This window comes from Mirounga angustirostris, unplaced genomic scaffold (genome assembly GCF_029215605.1).
Source record: "Mirounga angustirostris isolate CCGP_5_RB_7025 unplaced genomic scaffold, mMirAng1.0.hap1 SCAF_9, whole genome shotgun sequence".
NCBI lineage: Eukaryota > Metazoa > Chordata > Mammalia > Carnivora > Phocidae > Mirounga > Mirounga angustirostris.
Window position 1 is genome coordinate 5598645 of NW_026991717.1, and position 26544 is coordinate 5625188.

Genomic DNA, 26544 nt, shown 5'->3' on the forward strand with positions numbered 1-26544 from the left:
TAAGTCTTTAAAAATTAAAATATTATACAGAGTAATTATTTTCATCCTAATACTGTGGTAGAATACCCCTTGTATTGCATTTGGATTTCCCAATTAGATTTTTAAAGCCATTCTATTGCCTCTAAGTTCTCTGCCCTGATTCCTGCTTTTGCATTCATGTATGAGTACATGAGATGTCCTAAAAGGTAATTTTCGCACATTTAAATTGTCTAAATATTTTGACTCATTCGAATATGGCAAATTGTTGGCACCATGGGGAATGTCACTTGGTGTCCTATTACTTAATTGCTTTTAAATACTACCATATGATTTACTTTGTAACTTTTGCCTTCATGTTCTCAAGATAGAACCTGACAGGTTTTTTTGTTTTTGTTTTTTTTGTTTTTTTTGGTTTTTTTTGTTTGTCCTTTCAGGAGGTGGTAAAAGTCTGTGTTACCAGCTCCCTGCCTGTGTCTCTCCTGGTGTCACTATTGTCATTTCTCCCTTGAGATCACTCATAGTAGATCAAGTCCAAAAGCTGACTTCCTTGGATGTAAGTTAAAACACTACCAATTATAATAAAAATACTAATAAACACATAAAAATAACTATATTTCAGTACTCTGGGTAACCTTTTTTTGTTAAGTAGTTCATGAACTATAAGAATAAAACGCAGCAGTTTCATTAAGTTGTACGAGTCTTTGAAAATTCTTATAACAGCTAACCTTCTGTAGTTCAGTCTGATTTTATTCTAGAAAAATGTAATTTATCAAGAACTTTTAACCTGTATTTTGCTGATGTGAATTTCTTTTACTAATGTGAAAGGATTTCTTTTCTTACTACTGTGGGATCAGCATAGTTCCCACCTTTCTTCACATCTCAAAATGCGTACACAGGAGCACCCCCACACGTGCATCCTTTTTCCTCCTGGCTGAGGTTAAGAACGTATATGAATGTATTCTGCCAAATCCTGCATATTTTCAAGGTTATGAGCCCCCACCCCTCAACAAGACCACTGGTTTGATTTTTCTCCCAAAGAATGTGTTTGTGCGGTGCCCATCCCCAGTGGCCCACCAGGCCTGATGCTACGGCTCTCTCATCGTCCCTGTGCTTTAAAAATGCTGGAGATACATTTTCCCAAACTAAAACAAGCCGTACCTTAGGATGTGACTCTCTTGGGTACTGAATTCATATTTATCTTCTTACAGATATGAAAAGCAAAGGCAGTCTAAAAGAGAAAAAAGAAAGAAATTAATGGGAATATTTTGAGTTATGGCTAAGAGAAGTTTTTTTAAAATACGTTCTAAATACTTATTTTCACTGCATTGAGATTATCTTTCCTTTGACCCAGGTTTGATATGTGACTTATAAAATATTTATAGAACCTAAGGATAAATATATGCTTACGTTTACCACTTTTGTACTTAGATTCCAGCTACATATCTGACAGGTGATAAGACTGACTCAGAAGCAACAAGTATTTACGTGCAATTATCCAAGAAAGACCCAATTATCAAACTTCTATATGTTACTCCAGAGAAGGTTTGTATTGATACCATTATTTTAAAATATGGTATTAAAGCTGTGTTAGAAAAACCGTCCAGTGCTGCCTCCTGAGGAGGGAAAAACCCAGTCTTCCCCTTCTGTGTTTTCTCCTTTTCCATCACCTAGAGTGTTTCACTTCTGGTGACCAAATGTGTGGACGTTTTTCCTCACTCTGAGCAGCTCTCTGTGACCCCAGCAGGGTGTCCTACCGTTTAACTCAACTCTGACACTGTCTGCACAGAGGTAGCCTCGGATCCCACGGGTTAAGGGCTTGGCCTCTCAAGATGGTTCCCACCCTTCTTTAGATGCCAACAGCAAGTGGAAGGTCCCCAGGTCCCATACCTTCTGTCCGATTTGGCTAACAAATCAGAGGTTCCCATGACCCCCTCCTCAGTTCGATTAATGTGCTAGAGCGGCCCGCAGAACTCAGGGGAACACTTAACATTTACCAGTTTATTAAGGGACGTGATAAAGGATGCAGATGAACAGCCAGATGAGAGACACAGGGCGGGGACTGGCAGGGACTGGGAGGGTCCCAAGCGCAGGAGCTTCTGTCGCCGTGGCACTGGGATGAGTGACCCTCCCGGTGTGCATGCATTCACCGTCCACTTTGGAACTTGCCAAGCCCCCGACTCTCAGGATTTTGTGGCAGCCTCCTCACTTAGGCAGGATCATTTCCAGCCCCTCTCCCCTCTCTAGAGGACGGGGTGCTACTGAAAATTCCAAGCTTCTGATCGTGGCTGGTCTCTCTGGTGAGCAGCCCCCACCCAGAAGCCATCCGGGAGCCCACCCAGAGTCACCACACCCGAACAAAAGACTCTCCTGCTGCTCTTATCACTTAAGAATTTAGAAGGGATTTCGGAGCCTTGTGTCAGGGATGGGGTCAGAGACAAATACTAGAATCAGGGAGGCTTCTATTCTTTTTTTTTTTTTTTTTTTTAAGATTTTATTTATTTATTTGACAGAGAGAGACACATCGAGAGAGGGAACACAAGCAGGGGGAGTGGGAGAGGGAGAAGCAGGCTTCCCGCGGAGCAGGGAGCCCGATGCGGGGCTCGATCCCAGGACCCTGGGATCATGACCTGAGCTGAAGGCAGACGCTTAACGACTGAGCCACCCAGGTGCCCCGAGGGAGGCTTCTATTCTTATCACTTAGCAAATTACAAGGGTTTCAAGAGCTCTGTGCCAGGAACTGGAAGCAGAGACCAATATATTTTTCTATTATCTCATTAAAGCCCACTAGAATACGTATTATTTTTAAAATTTTGACATGATCTTTTTTTTTTAAAGATTTTATTTATTTATTTGAGAGAGAGAGCACGAGCACTGACTGAGCCACCAACCGACTTAGCCATTGACGTAATTTCTGATATACAGTATAGTACAAGGATTCCTGTATAACTTTCACCCAGAAACCCTAAATGGTAACATTTTACTATTTTACTATAATTGCTTTATCGTTCTTTCTCTCTCTTTACTTTTTTCCTAAAATATTTGAGAGTAGGTTGCAGACATGATATCCCTTTCAACCCTAAACACTTCACTGTGCATTTCCTAAAAACAAATTCCGGGGCGCCTGGGTGGCTCAGTCGGTTAAGTGTCTGCCTTCGGCTCAGGTCGTGATCCCAGGGTCCTGGGATCGAGCCCCGCATCAGGCTCCCTGCTCTGCAGGAGGCCTGCTTCTCCCTCTCCCACTCCCCCTGCTTGTGTTCCCTCTCTCGCTGTGTCTCTCTCTGTCAAATAAATAAATAAAATCTTTAAAAAAAAAAAAAATCATTGAAATGAGAAAATGTTTACTGATACCATACAGTGACTTAATCTGTAAACCTTATTCTGGTCTCACTAGTTGTCCTAATAATGTCCTTTATAGCAAAAGGAAATCCTAGATTATGGATTGCATTCGGTTGTCATGTCTCTTTAAAGTTTTCCTGTCTTTCCTGATTTTGACAGTGGTGAGGCGTGAAGGCCAGTAGTTCTGAGGACTGCCGTTCAGCTCGAGTGCATCTCGTGTCCCCTCATGACTAGGTTTATGTCGCTCATTTGGGCAGTAGTATCACAGGTGTTGGTAGGTGCTCAGTGCGTCCGACTGACGCGCTTGATGTCCACTCCTTCCGCTACTGGTGATGTTAACTTTGATCACTTGGTTGAGGTAGCGTCTGCCCGATTTCTCCACTGTACAATGATTTCTTTGTTGTTGTTGTTGTTGCCATTAATATAATAATTACAAAAATAAACATACATTTTTTGCTTTTGTAATGAGTAGGTATCCTGCTCTGGGGCACACTGAGACTGTATAAGTATCCTGTTACTCCTCAGACTTTGACCCAGGAGAGTCTTTATCCTCCGTTGATGACTCCATCAGTGTTTACTATAATGGATGCCAAATGATGATTTTTCTACTTTAGTTGGCATTCTCCTGTAAGGAAGAGCTTTCCCTTTTACCTACATATATATTTATATCAACATAAAATCATGGGTTCTTAATTTGTCAGGGGGCTATAATCAGTTCTCTTTATTTGGATCTTCTAATTGTCCTTGACTTGGCAAGTAGAAGAGCTCCATCTCACTGCTTCTGTGTCCTTTTGACATGTCCCTATCTAGACGTGGATGCCAGATGTTGTCATTGCTACTGGGCTATCATTGCTTCTAGGCCCTGTATAGACAGAACCATGAAATACATACATACGAGAGTATGTGTCGCCCCCCGAAATGACATGCATTCCCACGACACACATCTGTAACCCTGTTACCAGCGTAAACGTGTGGTGAACCTCAGGTATATTGAGGCAAAAAAAATGTTTTAGAACCATTGACCTAATACATAACTGCTTGCTAAATGAAGGGTGAATATTCTATAAGGTCTCATTTGGAATTTTCTATTACTTCTGCCAATTCTCTTCAAACACTGAAATAAGAACTCCTTTTATATGGAGGTGTTGATGCAGCCTAAGTTGTAGTGGAACTTAAAGACAACAGAGTCCTTAAGGTGATGTGGTGTTTAAATGTTTTCAGATCTCTAATGGATACATGTCTGGTCTAGGTCTGTGCGAGTAATAGACTGATTTCCACTCTGGAGAATCTGTATGAGAGGAAGCTCTTGGCACGTTTTGTCATTGATGAAGCACATTGTGTCAGTCAGGTAAATACTGGTTTATGTGACTTGAAATATCAATAAATACATACTACCAACAGGATATATATTTTCAGAAGAGAGGGAAATCAGTGACTTATTCTAGCTCACTGAAAAAAAGGATAGTTCTCAATACAGTGAGCAGTGTTTGCTTTTTATGTAAGGAAGATCCAAATAGTCTGAAAAGTGGTATTTTTTTTCTCCCAACTAGTGGGGACATGATTTTCGCCAAGATTATAAAAGAATGAATATGCTTCGCCAGAAGTTCCCTTCTGTTCCAGTGATGGCCCTTACCGCCACAGCTAATCCCAGGGTACAGAAGGACATCCTCACTCAGCTGAAGATTCTCCAACCTCAGGTGTAAGTTGCTGAAAGTTCTGAATTTAAAAACCCTGGGACAGTGGTTCCCGGATTGCTGCACATTGGAATCGTGCACTGAGCTTTAAAAATCCCAGGCACAGATTGCACTCTGTCAATTAGATCACAATTTGGGGGGCCGGGGGCCATTGTTTCTAAAAATCCCCAAGTGACTCCACTGTGCAGCAAAATTTGGGAACCGAGGCCCAACGGCTTTTTACTTACTAGCATTAAAACTCTACCCCAATATTTTGGAAGTAGGGATAAAGTGTGTGCTGTACCTGTTAACTCTAGGATGGTCCCAGGAGTAAATGAGCTTTTATTCATCTCATTTCAGCTCCCATACATCCCAGAGTATACATCATGAAATAAACAGATGACCCTGCTTTGTCATTTTCCCCTGAAGTCCCACTTATATCCAAGATATTGAAAACCGTCCAGAAACAATGTGTAACAGCTTTTATACTTTGTTTGCCTCTCAACAGCAAAGTGCTTCTTGTTGCCACCAAATCCATAATTACTTGTAACAGAAACTACTATAAAAAAAAAAAATATCCCCACATATCTAGGTTGTCCTGGATTGTTCCGTACCTCCGCGTGAGTTTGTAGAGACAGGTGCCTTCTCTGATAGGTTCATTCACTCAGCAGATATTTACTGAACAGCTGCTGTGTGCCAAGTTAAAATACTGTTCCCTTCTAATTTATTAATGGGTGGTTTGAGTCTGAGGAATGCCTGAAGAAATGACCGATAGTTGGGGTGAATTCTTACGGCACACCTTTTGTTCATTTGGAAGTAAAGACAATAAGCTGGCTCTCTAAGTATGGTCGTTGGTAAAAACAGCAGCATCCCTCAACGGGTTATGGGAAGAACCGAAAGTGCCACATGAAAGATATGGGAGTAAGACAGCCACAGGGATTAAACTGGCATTCTTGAGCACGCAAATTTTAGAGTCCTCAGAATTTTGTGTGTGAAATCACAAAATTTGGAATGGAATATTTTACTTTAATCTCACTTGCAGAAGGGTGTTTGTGTAGAATTTGGAGATGCTGGGAGACTTTGCTTCCATAATTGGTATACATTATAACATTAGATTTGAGGTGTCACAGTATGCTTTAGATTCTAGGGAATAACCTACATGCTAGAAATTCACTTTTGTAAGTACTATATTGATCTGTGAAAGCCTTTCTTTTTTTTAATAGGCAATGTTTTTAGCTTTTTTCCACCAAATTTATGCCAGATGCAGTCTACTCTTCTTTTAGGCCAGTCATATTAATTGCCAAATGCACACAGTTAAAAGAAATTGTATAAATTCAACTCACTTTTTGAGTAACTTTCTGTAAGTATGGAATCTGTCATTTTTGTTTGAGTAAACATTGCACATACGCATTTAGAGACAGACACCTTTAGTATCTTTTCCTAGTCACGTGAGGAGATAAGCCTGGAAAAGCAGTAGATTGTACATTTCCTGAGTCTAGCATGTGGCGCCCTGTGCATAATTGGCACTCAGTAAGAATGAATAAATGGAACATATGGAGGAATTTTGGTAAATGTGGGTAAAATATGAAGATTTGGGCAAGTCTGTTGATTCCTTAATATATTTGGTACTTCTATATTTGGGAGAGTTTAAATCTCTTAGTGGAAGTAAAAGATTTTAACAGACACTTTCTAGTACATTTTTTCCTGATCTCTTTTGCCAAAGGCCCTTGTTTGGATTAAATTTATCCAGCTGCTGCTGTGCTGTGGGCCCTGGTGAAGGCAGGTCTCCCTAGGCTTGGAGCCGTGGCCCCCGTGCTCCTCTCCTACAGTCAGTCTGTGCTGATCTTCTTCTTTGGGAAGTACAAGGATAGGTAATAAAATAGAGACTTTATTCCTTTTCCTTAGAACCTTAAAATATAAAGTGAGAAACAGGAGACAGACATATAGACAGTTGATAGAACAATAATATCGTAATACAACAATAACAAGAGCTGACAGTTACATATTTCGCCTATACAATGTGCCAGGCACTATTCTTGACATTTTATGTATATTAACAATTTCTCTACACAAAAGGTGAAGGCTTATGAGGTTAAGTACTCCTATTTTCCTCACTTTGGGATGAGGAAATGGAGGCACAGAGAAATAACTTCAACAAGGTCATATGCTTCGTGAGTGCTGGAGGGAGGACTTAAACCCAAACAGTCTGGTTTTAGAATTTAAATACCTTTAAATACTTTTTAATAAGTTGCAGAATGAAGTAAGTGGTAATTAGAGATGTAAATTATGACTGCAGGAACTCAGGAAGGCAAGATTGACTATAACCCAAAATAACAACTAGTTGTTAATGAGGAGGGGTCAGATAGGGTTGTTTTTTTTTTTTTAAAGATTTTATTTTATTTATTTGACAGAGAGAGAGACAGCTAGAGAGGGAACACAAGCAGGGGGAGTGGGAGAGGGAGAAGCAGGCTTCCCGCTGAGCAGGGAGCCCGATGCGGGGCTCGATCCCAGGACCCTGGGATCATGACCTGAGCCGAAGGCAGATGCTTAATGACTGAGCCACCCAGGCGCCCCTAGATAGGGTTTTATAAGGGAAGCAGGCTTTGTAGAATGAGTAGTCTTTTTTGTAAGCAGCTGTGTTGAGATACAGTTTACATACCTTAAAATTCACCTATTTAAAGTATGCAACTCTATGTTGTTTTTTTTTTTTAGTTTATTCACAGGGTTGTGCAACTCCACAACTATCTAATTTTAGAACATTTCTGTCTCCTTAAAAGAAACTCCATACCCATTAGCCATCACGTCCCACTATCCCCCCCCATCTCCCCAGCCCTAGACAACCACTAATCTACTTTGTGTCTTTATAGATTTTTGCCTAAGCTGGACATTTCATATAAATAGAATTTTACAAAACATGGCCTTTTGTGACTGGCCTCTCATGTAGCATCACATGTCCACGGGTCATCCATGTCGTAGAGCGTCAGTACTTCATCCTGTTTCAGTGACAAAAAATATGCCATCGTAAGCATACTCTCTACATTTTATTCGTTCATTTATCATGTGTTGGATATTTGAGTTGTTTCCATTGTGTGGCTGTTATTATTAGGAATAGTGCCATGAACCTTTGTGTCTAAGTTGTCACGTGGACAGGCGCTTTCCTTTCTCGGGGACATCTGTCCAGCAGTGGCGTTGTTGGGTCAAAGGACCTGCAGGTTGTTTTCCCAAGCAGCTGCAGCACGCAGTGTGTGAGGGTTGCGGTTTCTCCCCACACCAACACGTGTTACTGTGTGTCTTTTTGATGATACTCATCCTAGTGGGTGTGAAGTGGTGAGAATGGCGCTTTCGCAGGTGGAGAGTGAGGATTCAGGGCTGAAGTTTCAGGCATCAAAGTACAGGTTGGTTCCAAGGAACAGAATAATCCATGGGATGAGTGGAGAGACGTGGAGAAGGGCTGGCCCTGGGGAGGTGGCTTGATGCCTGATCCTGGGGATCTTGCGTTTCGCAATGATAAAGTATTTGGACTTAGTCCTGTGGGCAGCTTGACTTGGGAAGTGGCTTGACCTGAACCCTATGGTAGAATGATCCACTGTGGCAGCAGAGCAGAAGGTGGAGCGGAGGAATGAGAGATCAGAGGCCAGACAGCCCTAGGAAGCCCACTGTAGCGTTCTAGGAGAGGGGTGATGGGGACGCAGGGGACAGGGTGGAGGGAAATCACAGTTGAATCCGTAAGACTGGCAGCCGATGGCATAAGAAAAGCAGACAACGTGGAAGTTTCTACTTGTTTCTGGTGCAGGTGACGAGCACCACTGACCATAACTGGACGTGCAGGAGGGGAGAGGGGTGGAGCGGTGGGTAATGAACTTGATTTTTAGATCTGTGGTTTGGGGGTGTTTACGGGATGAGTGGGGATGGTCATGGCCTCAGTCTTCATACTTTCTTTGGTCATATGGGCCTCCTAAAAGAATTTTGGAAAACCGTACCACTTGTGTATTTCTAACGTGACACCAAATATTTTTCAGCATGAGTTTTAAATAGAATATGGTCTGTTGTAAATAACATTTTTAAATAAAATTGTTACCTAGCCCTTTTAAATGTATCCAGTAGAATATAAGCATAATAGCAATTTTGTACCTACTTTCACTCATTTAAAAAACACATTAAAATTTTTTAACTTTAAATTTCTTCAAAAATTTCTTTAACAGATATTTTACATCTTTCCTTTTTCTTTTTGAACTCCTATTTCTCTTTCAGTTTCCCCACAGATTTTTATCCTAAGGTAATATGTTTTTATACATGAAGTCTTGTTTCTTACTCTGTCATACTTACCTGCAACAAAAATAGGTAATATAAATTAAAAGTTGTTTTTAAATTTCCCATGCCAAAATTTTCTTCCAGATTGAATTATTATAATCATTAGTTATATATAACTGATCAGAATAGTTTAACTGTATTTTTCAAATTTTAAGCATACATTTTGATTGGGAATGTAATTTAATGAGATAGGACTTTTCAGTTAGCTGATACCTCTGTGGACAAATCAAGACAGTTCATATTTCTTATTTTTATAGATGTAAGCATTGAGAACCATTGCTCACATAAACATGTAGATGGGAATGGAAAGCATTTTATTATAGCAGTAACGCTCAATTATTTGAATTTTTTCTGACGTATATGCCAAAATTACATAATGATCTGTCATCAAAAATTATTTTTAATGATCTGTCAGTTGACAACTTAAGTCCTTTAAATTTTGTGGAAAGCAAAGAATTATAAACTATTTGGCAAAATAAGTCAGATCATTAGTTACTCACTACTTTTTCTGGGAAACATGCTATAAAAATATTTTACCAAGGCTTATCTAATGACCATTAAATATTGTTGTTGCTGGGGCGCCTGGGTGGCTCAGTTGATTAATTATCCAAGTCTTGGTTTTGGCTCAGGTCATGATCTCAGAGTTGTGAGATTGAGCCCTGCGTCAGGCTCTGCACTAGGCATGGAGCCTGCTTGAGATTCTCTCTCCCTCTGCCCTTCCCCCACCAATCAATAAATCAATCAATAAATATTCTTGTTCATCTTTCACTGAAATTAATCTTGTATCCATTATATTCGGAAGAGTTGGGGGAATCAAAATGCTGTTAGTTTCAGTACACCTTTTTAATATATTTTTGACAGGTATTTTTATTGTGGGATATGCTTTTAAATAATAGTTTTACCAAAATTCTGTGGCTACCAGTTAGCTTTTTCAAATACTGGGACATGACTACTATATAACCTGGTTGGCAAAGCCAATGTACATCACGAGACCCATCACCTAAATTAAACTTACTTTCATTTATTTAAAAGGAAAATTCTGACTTGGTTTCTCAATCCACATAAACTCTTTAGTACACATCCCCATGACAACTCTCTCAATTTCAAAAGCAACAAGAGCTGAGCACAAATTGATTCCATTTCCTGACAACGTCACTTAAAATGACATGAGTTTGACACCCTGGACCTAATCACAGTTACCAGGTTAATGTCAGCTGATACAGTGCTCCCTTAGTGAAGATACAGTCTAGAGTCTCAAGCTTTTTAAAAAATAAGATCTTTATTGAGATATAATTGGGGTGCCTGGCTGGCTTAGTCGGTAGAATGTGAGACCCTTGATCTGCAGGTGGTGAGTTCAAGCCCCACATTGGGCATAGAGCCTTCTTAAAAAAAAATAAGAGAGAGGGAGATAATTGACACATCATAAAATTCACTCATTTAAAGGTTAGCATTTGGGGCACCTGGGTGGCTCAGATGGTTAATTGTCTGCCTTCGGCTCAGGTCATGATCCTGGGGTCCTGGGATCGAGCCCCACATCAGGCTCCTGGCTCAGCAGGGAGCCTGCTTCTCCCTCTCCCTCTGCCTCTCCCCCTGCTCATGCTCTCTCTCTCTGTGTATCTCTGTGCCTCAAATGAATAGATAAAATCTTTAATTGGGCGCCTGGGTGGCTCAGTTGGTTAAGCGACTGCCTTCGGCTCAGGTCATGATCCTGGAGTCCCTGGATCGAGTCCCGCATCGGGCTCCCTGCTCGGCGGGGAGTCTGCTTCTCCCTCTGACCCTCCCCCCTCTCATGTGCTTGCTCTCTCTCATTCTCTCTCTCTCAAATAAATAAATAAAATCTTTTAAAAATAAATAAATAAATAAATAAAATCTTTAAAAAAAATAATAATAATAAAGGTTAGCATTTGGGGGGGATTGTCTTTTCACAAAGTTATGCAGCCACCCCCCAAATCTAAGCGTAGAACGTTTTCATCACCCCAAAAAGAAACCTGGAACTTGTTAGCGGTCACTCCCCATGCTCCCCTTCTCGTGTGTGCCCATTGGCTTTCCCTGAGCAGAGTTTTCTCAAGGCTTATCCATGTTCCCACATGTATCAGTACTGGGTTCCTTAAGGCTGAATAATCTTCCATTGTATGGGCATTCCGGGTTTATTTATACATTCATCAGTTGATGGGACCTTTCTCTGACTGGAATATTTGGTAATTCCAGACGTCCCATTTTCCAACAGACCAAGTAAGACAAACTCTAAGCCTCTGTTTACGTTCACATCGTAGCAAACTGTGTACAGCTGCTTTTAGCCAGGGGCCCATGTGCTGGGTTCAGCGGGCCTTTTGCAGCTTTGTGGTTTTGAGTTTGAGGTCGGCAGCTTTATTTCCTAATCTCATGTCATTTTATTATTTTTAGTAATTTGTTTGACTAAGTTAACATTTCTAAGGTGTTTTTTTAAATTATGACACACATATTAAAAATTTTTCAGATTGGGGCTCCTGGGTGGCTCAGTCATTAAGCGTCTGCCTTCAGCTCAGGTCATGGTCCCAGGGCCCTGGGATCGAGCCCCGCATCGGGCTCCCTGCTCAGCGGGAGGCCTGCTTCTCCCTCTCCCACTCCCCCCTCTCTCGCTGTGTCTCTCTCTGTCAAATAAATAAATAAAATCTTTAAAAAAAATTTTTTTTTTCAGATTCTGTGCCAGTTTTTGATAACCGCTTTATTGAAATGTAATCCACATACCATACAATTCACCTATTTAAAGTGTACAATTCGATGGGTTTTAGTGAGTTTTACCACAATCAATTTTAGAACGTCTTCCTCACCCTGCAAAAACACCCATGTCCGGTAGTCGTCACTGCCCCTCCCCCACACCCCGCCGGCCCACGGCAACCTCTAATCCACCTTCTGTTTCTAGATCTGCCTGTTTTGGATATCTCATACAAATGAAATCACCCGATCCGTGGTCTTCTCTAACTGGCTTCTTAACATGATGTTTTCAAAGTTTATTGCTGAATAATAGTCCATCGTATGGGTGTGGCCCATTTTATTTATTGGTGAATATTGGGGTTGTCTCCATTTTTGGCTCTTATGACTAATGCTAAAATATATGTTCACACACAGGTGTTTGTGTGGACCCCTGTCTTCCTTTCTCGTGAGCACGCACGCAGGAGTGAAGTGCACATTTGTAGGGTGACTCTCTTTTTCACCTTCTGCAGAACTGCCAGGCTGTTTTCCAAAGGAGCTGCACCGTTTCCCATTCCTACCAGCAGAGTTCTCGTGCCCCCTGCACTTGATATTGTCTCTTTTTTGACCCAGACCTTTTTTTAAAAAAAATACATAAAACACTGTTCTGAAATTAAAGCATAGTGTAAAATGTAGGGAAAGGTAACAAGGCCATTCTCGTCTGTAGGCATTTCAGCATTTGTGTGGGTAGGGAGACTCACGCACCATTCCCAATGTAAGCCCAAAGCAACTCAAATTATTTTAAAGACCATCTACATCATTTGTATACCTGAGCAGTTCTTTTTATGCCATCATTCTGTCAGGACTGTGGTTTTCTTTGCTGCAACAGTGATTGTAAGTAATTGAGAACAATCGATCGAAGTCGTCCGTCGACGGATCAGTCCTTTACCTACTGCTTTTTCTTGCCACAACCCGCTACACGTTCCTCTGCCATTTCCAGCCCTAGAAAAGAGCTCTCAGGGTTTGGTGCATATAAATAGCAAAAGAGGGATGGTTTCAAAGGATTGGTTAACAGACATCTCACAAGACTCTTAGAGCAAGATATCCTGTGACAGTAGCCAGCTATGCAAGAAGCAACATCGTAAGGTGAAAATCATCTCCACTCCCACCACTTTGCTCTCGGTGTATCTGAAATCAGAATATCCCAGCAAGGGCCAGCGTACTTCATTCCTCGTGTCACACTTTACTCCCAGCAGAAATTTGTAAAACCCTTACAAGACAAGAAGCCCTACCAAGGGTTTCTGGTACTTTGATTAAAGAAAGTTTCAGGGGCACCTGGGTGGCTAAGTTGGTTGAGCATTGGACTCTTTTATTTATTTTTTTTTAAGATTTTATTTATTTATTTGACAGAGAGAGAATGAGAGAGAGAGCACATGAGAGTGGGGAGGGTCAGAGGGAGAAGCAGACTCCCTGCCGAGCAGGGAGCCCGATGCGGGACTCGATCCCGGGACTCCAGGATCATGACCTGAGCCGAAGGCAGTCGCTTAACCAACTGAGCCACCCAGGTGCCCCGAGCATTGGACTCTTGATTTCAGCTCAGGTCATGATCTCAGGGTCGTGGGATCGAGCCCAGCGTCGGGCTCCACACTGTGCATGGAGCCTGCTTAAGATTCTCTCTCTATCTCCCCCACCTCTCCACCCCTGCTTATGCATGCACGCTCTCTTTTCAGAGATTATTTATTTATTTATTTATGAGATAGATAACGTGGGGGGGGAGGGTGCGGTGAAGAGCAGAGGGAGAGGGACAAGCAGATTCCGTGCTGAACACAGAGCCCAATGTAGGGCTCGATCCCACGACCCTGAGATTGTAACCTCAGCCAAAATCAAGAGTTGGACGCTTAACCAACTGAGCCATCCAGGCGCTTCCCCCGCCTTAAAAAAAAGAAAAGATAAAGTTTCAGCTGCACCCATAATTATATTCAGTTTGTTCCGTGTGGTGTCCTGGAGGTTTTTACTGCCAGACCAGTGCTCGGTTGTGAGGTTCAGAATGGGTGAAAAGTGGGGTTTGTTTGTTTTTAGAAAGTGAGGGGACAGTTGTAAAAGGGAGAGGCGGGGCAGGGGTGACAAGCAGGATGTCGGGACTGCAGGGGCACCCTCAGATCAGTCTTCTGGGAGAAAATACACGTGAAAATGGAGGATCTGCAAATTGATTCCTTTACAGTTGTCTTTGCTTATGTACCTTTAGAAAGTCTTTGTGAACCCTTGGGGGACGCATACCCCAGTTTCAGACCACTGATTTAAAAAGAAGTTGGACTGTGGTTTAGAACTCTAAGGTCTGAGCAGGGGACGGAAGTTGGGGCATGTGGGGACGACACTTGGGTGCTGCTTAAAGCGGCAAGTGGGGTCCCCAAAGAAGGTGACGGGGAGAAGAGAAGGAGCCAGATGCTGGGGAGTGGTCCCCACTTAAGGAGTAAGCAAAGGAAGAAGATAAGGAGACAAATTAAAGGAGCAAGGGGGGCACGTCCATGGACTGTGAACTTGTCCGTGCCCGTAGGGGGTTTCTGTGCGGAGTGACAGAGAGGTCAGAGAGAATGAGGTCTGCACAAAGACCCATGCGCACGCCGCATGCAGCAGGAAGGTGACCACTCCCTGCTGCGTGGCCTTCTTGCCTGCGTAGCAGTCCCTTCACGCACACGCTGCCCTCCACATACAAGCCATTCTTCTGTCCTCAAACCAGATGAGCTTACCCTACCACTGGCAACAAAACCTGGACCCGACCAGCTTGGATTCAGGTACAAAGACAGAAAGCCAGTGGTTTTATTCCCCATCTTCCTTCTCTCTGAGCCCCACCCCCCTGTACGTCGGCATCCTCCTTAACCGTGGGTTATTACAGTTACGGTCTCTTTCTTTTCTTCCATCCACATGGGCACTGACATGTCTTTATGCTCTAACCTTAACTGTTCTGCAGTGTTACCTCTCCTTCCTGTGGAGATGTTGGGACCTGGGGTAGTGGGGGGTCCCTGCAGGGCCAAGGACCCTGTAACAATCCCCTCACCTTTCTTTACGTTTTTTTTTTTTTTTAATAAAGATTTTATTTATTTATTTATTTATTTGACAGAGAGAGCACAAGTAGGCAGAGTGGCAGGCAGAGGGAGAAGCAGGCTCCTCGCTGAGCAGGGAGCCTGATGCAGGACTCAATCCCAGGACCCTGAGATCATGACCTGAGCCAAAGGCAGATACTTCACTGACTGAGCCACCCAGGCGCCCCTGTTTAGTTTTAAAAGCCTGGATAGAACAATTTTGGCAGAATGGTAATGGCAAAAGCTAGAATGGAGGTGCCGAGAATTGGAATTGGATGTACGGTTAGTTGGTTGGGGGCCTAAGTGTCTTCTGAGAAACTTGCCATTGGAGGGAAAGAGATGAGGTGCCAGCCACAGTGGAATATAGGGTCCAGAGGAGCTTCTGTTGCTTTTAGGATTGGTGGTCCTATAGAACATACTCAGACAAAAGGGAAGAATTCGTGGAAGAGACTGAAATACAAGAGAGGAGAGAGTGGAGAAAAGCTCCCTAAGGAAGTGGGAGGGAGGAAGTGGGCCACCAAGAGCAAAGGGCCATCAAAAGGGGAGTGCGTCTGTCTCTGACTCAGCCACATCCCCTTTGGGGCTTAGAGCAGAGGACGGTGACCCATGATGTGTAGGGCGTGAGCTCCCACTGCCGCCCTGCCATCAGCTCTTCGTGTACACAGTCAAAACTTGGGAACGCCGGTGGCCTAAAGACGTGTGTTTTCTCTGATTTTCTTAATCTTTTAAATAATGTTTTGGCTGGCTCTGCTTGTCAACCTCGTCCTGGTGACTGGGCTCCCAACTCACCTATCTTTCTACACATTCTCTTCTACAGCCCTCCTGATTCCTTGTCATCTCATCCATAGACATTTGCTCCTTATCCCCGTTCTGTCCACAAACCCTTCACCTGACTTCCATTCCAGGGTTCTGTTACGCAAGCTGCCGGTGGTCGTATTCAGCTTGAGATGGCTTGATAATTAGGTTGGCATAGTGGAAAATCAGTGTTTAATGTGTGAAGGTGGCTAAAACTGTATTTTCTTACAATAACAAAATTTTATGTTTGGGACTTCTAGGTTCAGCATGAGCTTTAACAGACATAATCTGAAATACTACGTGTTACCGAAAAAACCCAAGAAGGTGGCATTTGATTGCTTAGAATGGATCAGAAAGCATCACCCAAGTGAGTACAGCCATGTGACAGATTATGTCCAGAAGTAATAAATGTCTTTTTATTACCACAATAGAATATATCAATGTGGGCGCCTGGGTGGCTCAGTCGGTTAAGCGACTGCCTTCGGCTCAGGTCATGATCCTGGAGTCCCGGCATCGAGTCCCGCATCAGGCTCCCTGCTCGGCAGGGAGTCTGCTTCTCCCTCTGACCCTCCTCCCTCTCATGCTCTCTGTCTCTATCTCATTCTCTCTCTCAAATAAATAAATAAAAAATCTTTAAAAAAAAAAAAGAATATATCAATGTGCATATTAAACATTTCTTTTTTCGTTATAATAGCACTAACTAGCTATTTATAGAACAGAATATTGCAACTCTCTCAATCCTGGAAATTATAAAATCGCATTTGGTTTGATAACAATAAACCCTAAGAAAAAGTATATGAAATATTCCCTCCTACACAGCCGTGTTATAATTCACGGTTTCAGTGTCTCTCCTTTGGCTTCTGTTGGTATGAATTACACCGATCTCTATGTTAGGGCCTTCTCCCAAGAGTGCCTCTGAGTTCTGTTAACTAAAATGAGATCCTGAAATGCCTGGTAGTTTTCCATGTAACCCCTTTTCTACTTTCCCGCAGAGAATTGTTTCTGTTAACCACCTCTGTTTCATTTTTTGAAAACTAGTATACATGTTTGCAGGGCGCCTGGCTGGCTCCATAGGAGCAAGCGACTCTTGATCTCGGGGTCGTGAGTTCGAGCCCCACGTTGGGTGTAGAGATCACCTTTTTTTTTTTTTTTTAAGATTGTATTTGTTAGAGAGCACGAGCGGGGGGGGTGGGCAGAGGGAGAGGAAGAAGCAGACTCCCCACTGAGCAGGGAGCCTGATGCGGGACTTGATCCCACGACCCTGGGGTCATGACCCGAGCCAAAGGCAGACACTTAACTGACTGAGCCACCCAGGTGCCCTGGAGATCACTTTAAAAAAAAAATAAAATCTTAAAAAAATTATTATATGTGTTTGTTTGAACAAATCAAACGATGCAGGGATAGACTAAGAAGTCATCCACGATCTCCCTCCCAGGCCTCCTTCTCCCAAGCAGAGAACGTAGACAGCTTGTCTGTCTATACCTTTGGCTCTGCCAAGGAGAGAGGACTTTTTCTTCCATAACTTTCGTTTTGTGACTCTAGAAACAGTACATATAATACGTGTTCACTGAAGAAAAACCGTGAAAGCAACAAGAAGAAAGGAGCAAAAGGCAAAGCTTATCTCAAGACAAGTCACCGTTACCGTTCAGGGTTTATTTCCTTCCAGCAGTTGTGTGCATTTTTCTTTCCATTAGCATACTGTGTCTACAGCTTTCCTACCCTTAACCTGTTTTATATCTTGAGCATTTTCATGGGTTTTTTTTAAAACTTAGAAATCACGTAAAAAGTTTCAGTATATCTTATTTCATAATGTCCTTTCTTAATTTCCTAATGTTGGCCATTAAAATTTTTCTAATTTTCAAAAGGAGAAACAAAACTTTTCGTAGAAATCCTTGTACCACTTATTTCCTAGATTAGTTTCCTAGAAGGAAACTGAATCAAAAGCTAGAAGCATTTGTAAGGCTGATATGTGCTACTACACACTTTCCACAGCGTTTGTGTAAGGGTCCCCTCCCATGTTACCGCCCATGTGAAGTAGAGCCCGGGCTTCGTCCAGGTCCACCCCAGGAGCCATTCGGGGGACAGAACAAAAGGTCACATCTTGTGATTTCCCGTACACGTGAACTCCTTGCTTAAATTACTCTGTGTGACCCCGCTCTACTCTAAGAAGACTATGGAGGTCTGCTTGTGGTTTGTTTATTTCTAAGAACATAATGAGGGGCACCTGGGTGGCTCAGCTGGTTCAGCGTCCCACTCTTGGATCTCGGTTTGCAGCTTGATCTCGGGGCCGTGGGTTCGAGCCCCGCATTGGGCTCCGCGCTGGATGTGGAGCCTACTTAAAAAAAAAAGAACATGACAAAAATTGTGTTGTTATTTATGTCAAAAGCTCTCATTTCTCAGTACTGTTTTGGTTTCTTGGCAGGTGACTCCGGGATAATCTACTGCCTCTCCAGACGAGAATGTGACACCATGGCTGACACTTTACAGAAAGATGGTCTCGCTGCGCTTGCTTATCACGCCGGCCTCAGTGATTCTGCCAGGGATGAAGTACAGCACAAGTGGATTAATCAGGATGGCTGCCAGGTAACATTTTTTTAAATAAACAAATAAAGGAAATAATCTTTTATAGTATGTGAACACGCTTGTACAGGCTGGATGAAAATTGTTTTTACTTTTAAAGACTGCAAACATCAAAATAAGACTGAAATTTAAAAACAGATCTTTTTGAGACTTCTTAAGTTGCTTTTTCTTTCTTAAATAAAAAAGATTTTTTTTTATTCAGTTGTAATTTACATGCCATAAAATTTGCCCTTTCAAAGTTTACAAGTTAGTGGGTTTTAGTATATTCACAAGGTTGTGCAAACATCACCACTGTCTGATTCCAGAATATCTCATCATCCCCGAAAGAAACTCCATACCCTTTAGCATCCACTCCCCAGTCCCTGGCAACCACTAATGGAACCACTGCTGTTCTGTCTCTATAGATTTGTCAACCTCTATAGATTTGGCAACCTTTACATTTCATATAAATGAAATTATACAGTATGTGTTCTTTTGTGACTGTTTTATTTAGCATAATGTTTTTAAGACACTGTGTATCTCTTTGTACACCAGATAACATTCCATGGTATGGATATATCCTAGTTTGTTACCCATTCATCAGTTGGTAGACATTTAGTTGCACCCACTTTCTGGCTATTATGAATAATGCTTCTGTGAGCATCTGTGTACATTTTTTTTTTTTTTTTAAGATTTTATTTATTTATTTGAGAGAGAGAATGAGAGAGAGAGCACATGAGAGGGGGGGGGTCAGAGGGAGAAGCAGACTCCCCGCCGAGCAGGGAGCCCGATGCGGGACTCGATCCCGGGACTCCAGGATCATGACCTGAGCCGAAGGCAGTCGCTTAACCAACTGAGCCACCCAGGCGCCCCTGTGTACATGTTTTTGTATGAACATGTTTTCAGTTCTCTTGGGTAGATACCTAAGAGTGGAATTGCTTAGTCATATGGTAACTCTCTGTTTAACTTTTTGAGGAACTACCAAACTGTTTTCCAAAGCAGCTACAGAATTTTACATTCCTACCAGTGATGTATGAGGTTCCAATGTCTCTGACTTCTTATTATTACTACTTTTTTTTTGTTTTTTTTTTAACTATATCCATCCTAGGGGATGTGAAGTGGCATCCCACTGTGATTTTAATTTGCGTTTCCCTAATAACTAATTGTGTTGAGATGTCTGAGATGACAGATTTGTCACCCAAGTGGATCAAGAGGGAGGAAGCTAAGAACACTCTAGGCATCCCGTACGGTGGCAGGTGCCAGCCTTGGATAGATCTTTCTAAATACAAGGATGAATTTGAGAAAAATGACTAATAACTTTTTTTTTTAGCCTGTGAAGTTTTCAGTTCATAAAAAGAGAAATTACTCCAAAGATTCAATGGAAAAATATCTCTCAAAATTATTTTGTAACAGAAAACAGGAGAAAATCTTAGAGGATATTAGCCTAGTGTCCTTGGAAAGATGTCAGAATACCTCGCGTATATGAACTAGAAGTACTTTGCCATAAGAAGATCACAGGCTGAGATGAAAGCACAAATAAAAATGCAGTTTATCTAGATAAGAAAATGCACAAAAGGCAAAAAAACAAGTAGGATCACTATCAAGACATAAATGGTTCAACTCGGTGCAGACATCAGCATCAGTCAGGTAGTGAATAACTTGAAAATGTCAGCCTAAGAATAATCATTGTATCCAAGGAAGAAATGAAGGTGGCTGAAGTAGCTAAAGTAGTCAGATGTGTTCTAAATGAATACATAACAAATATTTAACAAATTTAAAAGCATTATCTCAGAGTCGCTGGGGGAAAACTTACATGTAGACAAAGGTCACCACTTTGTTTGATTTGCAAAGACCTAAAAAATTATATTCACGAAGATACAGAGGTAGGATGCTCTACAAAAAGCAGGCAGGCCTGAGACTGTCCCACTAAATAACAAAAGCAGGAACACACTGTCTTGAATCACAGGAGGGAAGCTTGGGACTGAAGGATTTCACAGCCAGCTCATTGTCACAGCTGTTGGGCCCAACAGGAAGGCACTTTCAGATTCGTCAAGTCCAGAAACGCATCACCAGCTTATCTTCACTCAAGTAATGACAGATGCCAGTCTTCCCTAATTTGTATATTGAATAAGCAAAATTCTAGTAGGTTTTTTTTTCTTTGATACACTTTTTCTAAAGTTTGCCTGGAAGAATATTCAAGTTAAAATAACTGAAAGAATTTGGCAAGAAAATGAAAACACATGAACATTGATTTTTGCAGTACATTGCAGACAGTTCAGTGACACAGAAATCCAGAATTAGGAAGGAAAACATGTAAAACGGGGTGCCTGGGTGCTAGTCAGTTGAGCATCCAACTCTTGGTTTCTAGATCGTAAGATCAAGCCCCGCATAGGGCTCCGTGCTCAGGGCAGAGTCTGCTTGAGATCCTCCCTCCCTCCCTCTCTCTCCCCGCACCCCGAAAAAAATAAATAAATCTTAAAAAAAAAAAAAAAAGGAAAACATGCAAAAACAATATGTGGCAAGGATGCATTGAAAAGTAATGAGGAGGGACGCTGGGTGGCTCAGTCGTTAAGCGTCTGCCTTCAGCTCAGGTCATGATCCCAGGGTCCTGGGATCGAGCCCCGCATCGGGCTCCCTGCTCAGGGGGAAGCCTGCTTCTCCCTCTCCCACTCCCACTCCCCCTGCTTGTGTTCCCTCTCTCACTGTGTCTCTCTGTCAAATAAATAAATAAAATCTTTAAAGAAAAAGAATGAAGAAAGGAGGATGATCCAGCCAGTGGTACCACTTACCTGCTGGGGGGAATCATTTTGGATCCTCTTATCAAAATTAATTACAGGTAAATAAAAGTATTGTTTTTTGTTTTGTTTTTTAGATTTTATTTATTTGATAGAGACAGTGAAAGAGGGAATACAAGCAGGGGGAGTGGGAGAGGGAGAAGCAGGCTTCCCCCTGAGCAGGGAGCCCGATGCGGGGCTTGATCCCAGGACCTTGGGATCATGACCTGAGCCGAAGGCAGATGCTTAACGACTGAGCCACCCAGGTGCCCCAGAAGTATTGGTATTTTTAAATGTATGAACTCTGGCTGGAAGAGAACCCAAGCTTAAAAAGAGCTCAAAAGGAAGTAATTGCTAGAAATGATTAAAAATCTAAATAACTAAACACTTCTATATCGATGAACAAAATTGAAGGCAATAGCAAATAAAAAACAACTAGGGAAATAATGTCTTCTGCAAATAAAACATCCCAAAACTTTGGTGAGAAAAACATGAGTCTCAAATAGTAAATTATCCCAGGCTATCAAGAGACATCGAAAAGGAGCCACAAAAGGCTAAGTAGAATTGTTTTTCAAAGTGCAACTTTGCTAATTATTAAAGGAATCCAAACTTAAAACAGTGAGAGACCATTTTCACCTCTGTATCAGCAAACTTTTATTACTTGTTGGGGACGGTGCTATAAGAGGCGATTTCCTGCAATGTTCCTGAGAGCCTTTCTGGAAAAGAAGATGGCAGACTGTTATAGGAGCCTCAGATCTGAAACGCACGTGTGGAATTTACATCAGTGTTTGTTTATGGGTTTTTGGTTTTTTTTTTAATTGAAGTATAGCTGATGTATACAGTATTATATTACTTTCAGGTGTACAATATAGTGATTCAACAATACTGTACATTACGAAATGCTCGCCACAGTAATTGTACCAACTACTTAGCACCATACAAAGTTATTACAATATCATTGACTGTATGGTAGTATTATGTTTTTTTTAAGATTTTATTTATTTATTTATTTGAGAGAGAATGAGAGAGAGAGAGAGAAACAGCATGAGAGGGGAGAGGGTCAGAGGGAGAAGCAGGCTTCCCACTGAGCCGGAGCCCGATGCGGAACTCGATCCCAGGACTCCGGGATCATGACCTGAGCCGAAGGCAGTCGCTTAACCAACTGAGCCACCCAGGCGCCCTGATAGTATTATTTTTAATACTAAGTAGCTTAAATGTCCTGAGAGAGTGACTGGGTACATTATAGTGCGTTCCTGGCATTGAAAATGGTTTATAAAGAATTTCATAATGATATGAAAATGTTCAGATGTCAATGATGGAGAAACATAGGGACAAATAGAACCTAAATGAGTGAAATCTCAACCATAAGAAAGAAAATTGAGAGGCACCTGGGTGGCGCAGTCAGTTAAGCGTCTGACTCTTGGTTTTGGCTCAGGTCGTGATCTTGGGGTCTTGGGATTGAGCCCCACATTGGGCTCTGCATTCAGTGCAGAGTCGGCTTGAGACTTTCACCCTCTGTCCCTCCCCACTGCTCTCTCTAGCTTTCTCTCAAATAAATAAGTAAATCTTTAAAAAAAAATTAAAAAGAAAATTAATAGAAAAATAGATGAGAAAAAAAGAAAAACTAATTCTTTTCAAGTTCTTTAAATCTTTTTGTATAGTATAAACATTCTACAATATCAATGCACACATACATACATACCTGTATATATGTATATAAAACACTTTGATCAAAAATACAGTTCAAGAAAATGGGTGAGTTTTTGTTTCTGTTTTCAGACTAATCCTCGCAGTCAAGATATAATTATACAGTCACTGGACAACCTTGATCTTGTTAGATTTGTAAGATAGAATAAAACTTCATTGTTTTTCTTCACGAAGAGATGATTATAGTCTGAAGTTTCAAAAGCAGCACAGAAATAAGGAAGTAACAGCTCGACTAAGCCGGTTTTCCCAGTGACAAGAAGTAAAGGCTTTCAAGGGGGAGCGGGCTTTGGGCTTGCCTCACTGGGAGCCCGCACACTGCCTCGCGGCCGAGGCCCCCCCAACCTGGGGAGCCACACCCGCACCCCCGCTTCTTGGACGGCTGCGGGCTGCCCACACCTCCCTGCACCACCTCTCACCTGCTCTCCACCACTAGAGGCTCCAGTAGACTTTCTCTTTTCCAAGGACACTTCCTTCGATCAAAGTGCCCTAAATTTGGAGGGCTGACTGGCCTGTAGCTCAGGCCGCAGCTGCCCCCAGCACTGCCGAGCACACCCGTTCGCTGGCCATTTCTCCACCGCCTGCACTTGCTCGCCCTGGTGCTCAGTCACCGAGACCACGTCCTCAGGCTCAGTGTGGCTGCCAGGTAGTTCAGTTGCTTTTGAAATACTGTTCTTGCAGTTGCTACTTATTTTCTTGAGAGCTAAAAAAAAAAAAAAGTCTTGCACCTTTATTTGTATAATATAATCTTGCCTGGAGATGTAATGTTTTTGTCTGGGTTAATAAGTCCTACGTTTGCAACGGAAATGGACATTCTTGAAAATGATTTTTTTTTTTTTTTTTTTACTAAAAGCGGAGTTATGAAGCTCCTGAAATTTAACTGTCACCTTGCTTTTCCTAAGTAATTTGCATAGGCCAAGATCCACAGTCTCCAGTCTTTTTTTCTAGTATAAGCACGTCTCAGACTTTCACCCACGTGAGTTCCAATGAAAATTTCACAAGTTTTTACTCTGAAATCAGCTGTTGAGGAAGAGGAGCTGGTGTGTGATCCATCAGCTGCTCCCACTGGGAGCACAGACGGTAAGCGCGGGGGCAGGTGAGAATATGCCACTGCTCCCAGAGCATCAGAGAAACCGGCAGAGGTGACCTCTGGGAGCTCAAGCCCTGGGAACTCTCGTTCCTGACCCTGACGCTGGATGTCATGGCCGTGTGGACAGTGCCCCTCACGTATCAGAAATGGAAGAGAGCAGGCAGTGGCCGCCCACCAAGACGTCACGGCTCTTGATTCTGGCCCCTTCCATGATACCAAATAACACAAGAAAGTGCCTGCCGCCGCAAGCTCCTCTTTACCCTCTCGGGTCTTCAAAGGATTGCAGGTCATCAATAGTAAGACCTCACATTAGTCATGCTAAATAATGGGACCAAGTTAAGATATTAGATTGCTATGTAGAGTGCGCTTTAAAGTAAAATAGAGGGTAGAGCTTTTAGAGGCGCCTGTTACTAAAATGTTCCTTTCTGTCTATTATGAGCCTAAGCGGCTTTTGCTCTTCCATCAGGTTATCTGTGCAACAATAGCATTCGGAATGGGGATTGACAAACCCGACGTGCGGTTTGTGATCCACGCGTCTCTCCCTAAGTCTGTGGAGGGCTACTACCAGGAGTCCGGCAGAGCTGGGAGAGACGGGGAGATATCGCACTGCCTGCTCTTCTATACCTATCATGATGTGACCCGACTGAGGAGGCTCATACTAAGTAAGCTAAGCCCCTGTCCTCTTCAGTCTCCTGATAGAGTCTGCTCCTACCATTGTGGTGCTTTTGCTCCAGCTTTCTTTAAATGGTTATAAAAATATTACATGCTTGTCATGTAAAACTCAAATGATATGAACGTGTGTATACAGACATGTACACGGCAGAAGATGTCCAGACCGTGCCTTGCATACAGTCCTGGCCTAGGAAATAACTCCAGCTGTCGGCTTCCTGTGTATCCTTCCAGATCCAACCTCTGCATGCATCCTTGCATGTAACACATATTTCAAACATGCAGAAAGGTAGAATGGGAAAAATAACGAACCCTCACATACCACCGGGATAAGAGATAAAACCCCCCATATATCCCTCTCCTACCTCAGCCCTCTACTCCCCCATCAGAGAGAAGCAGTATCTTGTATTTGGTGATTACCCCTGCCATGTGCATATATTTTGCCATTTGTGCTTGGGATTATATTATATGCCTTTGTTACATACATATAGTTTGTTTTCAGTCTACACTAGGATGGAATTATGACTCTAACTGATACATGTAGTTCAACTACATAGAATTCCATGTCTATTTTTTTAATAAAAGATTTTATATACTTGCCAGAGAGAGAGGGAACACAAGCAGGGGGAGCGGCAGGCAGAGGGAGAAGCAGGCTCCCTTGCTGAGCAAGGAGCCTGATGCGGGACCCAATCCCAAGACCCTGGGATCATGACCTAAGCCGAAGGCAGACGCTCAACTGACTGAGCCACCCGGGCACCCTCCATGTCTGTTTAACCAGTCCTCTTGGAATACGTGCCTAGATTGTTTATTGTTTTTCGTGGTTATCAGCAGTGCAGTATTGAGCACCTTTTGCAGGTATCTTTGGGCATTTGGACAATTGTCTGCATAGGATAAATTTCCAGACTTAAGACTTGCCAGGTCAAAGTGAATACATATTTTAGAATCTTATTATGTCTTTTGCCCACTGTTCTACTAAGTTGTGATAGTTAAATATATTTCCTAAATAAATTTGCTATTTTGAGACCACTTTTGAATGGATCCTGCCAGAGATACTACACATGGGATATGACACTTACCAGGCACTGTGCCAAATATCGGGTCATCTTTTGTACCCATATCCCTAGCTTTTGAGGTAGACTTCATCCCATGGTAAGAGGGAACTTCATTAAGGTTTTGTAACTTGCCTCCAAGAGAGCACGGATGGGCAGCAGCAGTGGTAGGAGTGGGGGGCGGGGGGGATGCAGTGGTAGCAGTACTGACAGGTGACATTGCTTGGTACCTGCTGTATACGCTGTCTTAGCTGCTTATTATATCCCTTCATCACAACAGGCCTCCAGGTACTGCTGTTACTCTCATTTCACACAGGAGCACGGCAGATGTAGAGCCAGTAGGTGGCAGAGCCCTGATGGGGCCCAAGTCTATCCAGCCCCCAAAGTCCACGCCCCTTGCGCTCTATCGAGATGATTCTCAGTGAGGGCACCTCGGTGGCTCAGTTAAGCATCTGCCTTCGGCTCAGGTCATGATCCCAGGGTCCTGGGATCGAGCCCCGCATCCGGCTCATTGCTCAGCGGGGAGCCTGCTTCTCCCTCAGACCCTCCCCTCTCTTGTGCTCTCTCTCTCTCTTTGTCTCTCTCTTTCAAATAAAATCTTTTTTTTTTCTTTTTAAAAATATTTTATTTATTTATTTGAGAGAGAGAGAGCATGAGAGGGGGGAGGGTCGGGAGGGTCAGAGGGAGAAGCAGACTCCCCGCCGAGCAGGGAGCTCGATGCGGGACTCGATCCCGGGACTCCAGGATCATGATCTGAGCTGAAGGCAGTCGCTTAACCAACTGAGCCACCCAGGCGCCCCAATAAATAAAATCTTTTTAAAAAAATAAAAATGAGACTTTTAAACTTAGCATGAC

General features: G+C 42.5%; 1 protein-coding gene across 2 annotated transcripts in view; it reads left to right on the forward strand.

Annotated features, from left to right (window-relative positions):
- BLM (BLM RecQ like helicase) overlaps nucleotides 1-26544 on the forward strand; it is an 87210-nt gene that overhangs the window by 39552 nt on the left and 21114 nt on the right. For both annotated transcript variants that reach the window (XR_010404828.1, XM_045899365.3), the window contains exons 9-15: nucleotides 414-532; nucleotides 1408-1521; nucleotides 4565-4663; nucleotides 4866-5014; nucleotides 16105-16211; nucleotides 18267-18427; nucleotides 24438-24633. Coding sequence is in view for 1 of the 2 variants with exons in the window: in XM_045899365.3 (XP_045755321.2) it covers nucleotides 414-532; nucleotides 1408-1521; nucleotides 4565-4663; nucleotides 4866-5014; nucleotides 16105-16211; nucleotides 18267-18427; nucleotides 24438-24633 (945 nt within the window). In the remaining variant the exon portion in view is untranslated. The remainder of the gene's footprint in view (nucleotides 1-413; nucleotides 533-1407; nucleotides 1522-4564; nucleotides 4664-4865; nucleotides 5015-16104; nucleotides 16212-18266; nucleotides 18428-24437; nucleotides 24634-26544) is intronic.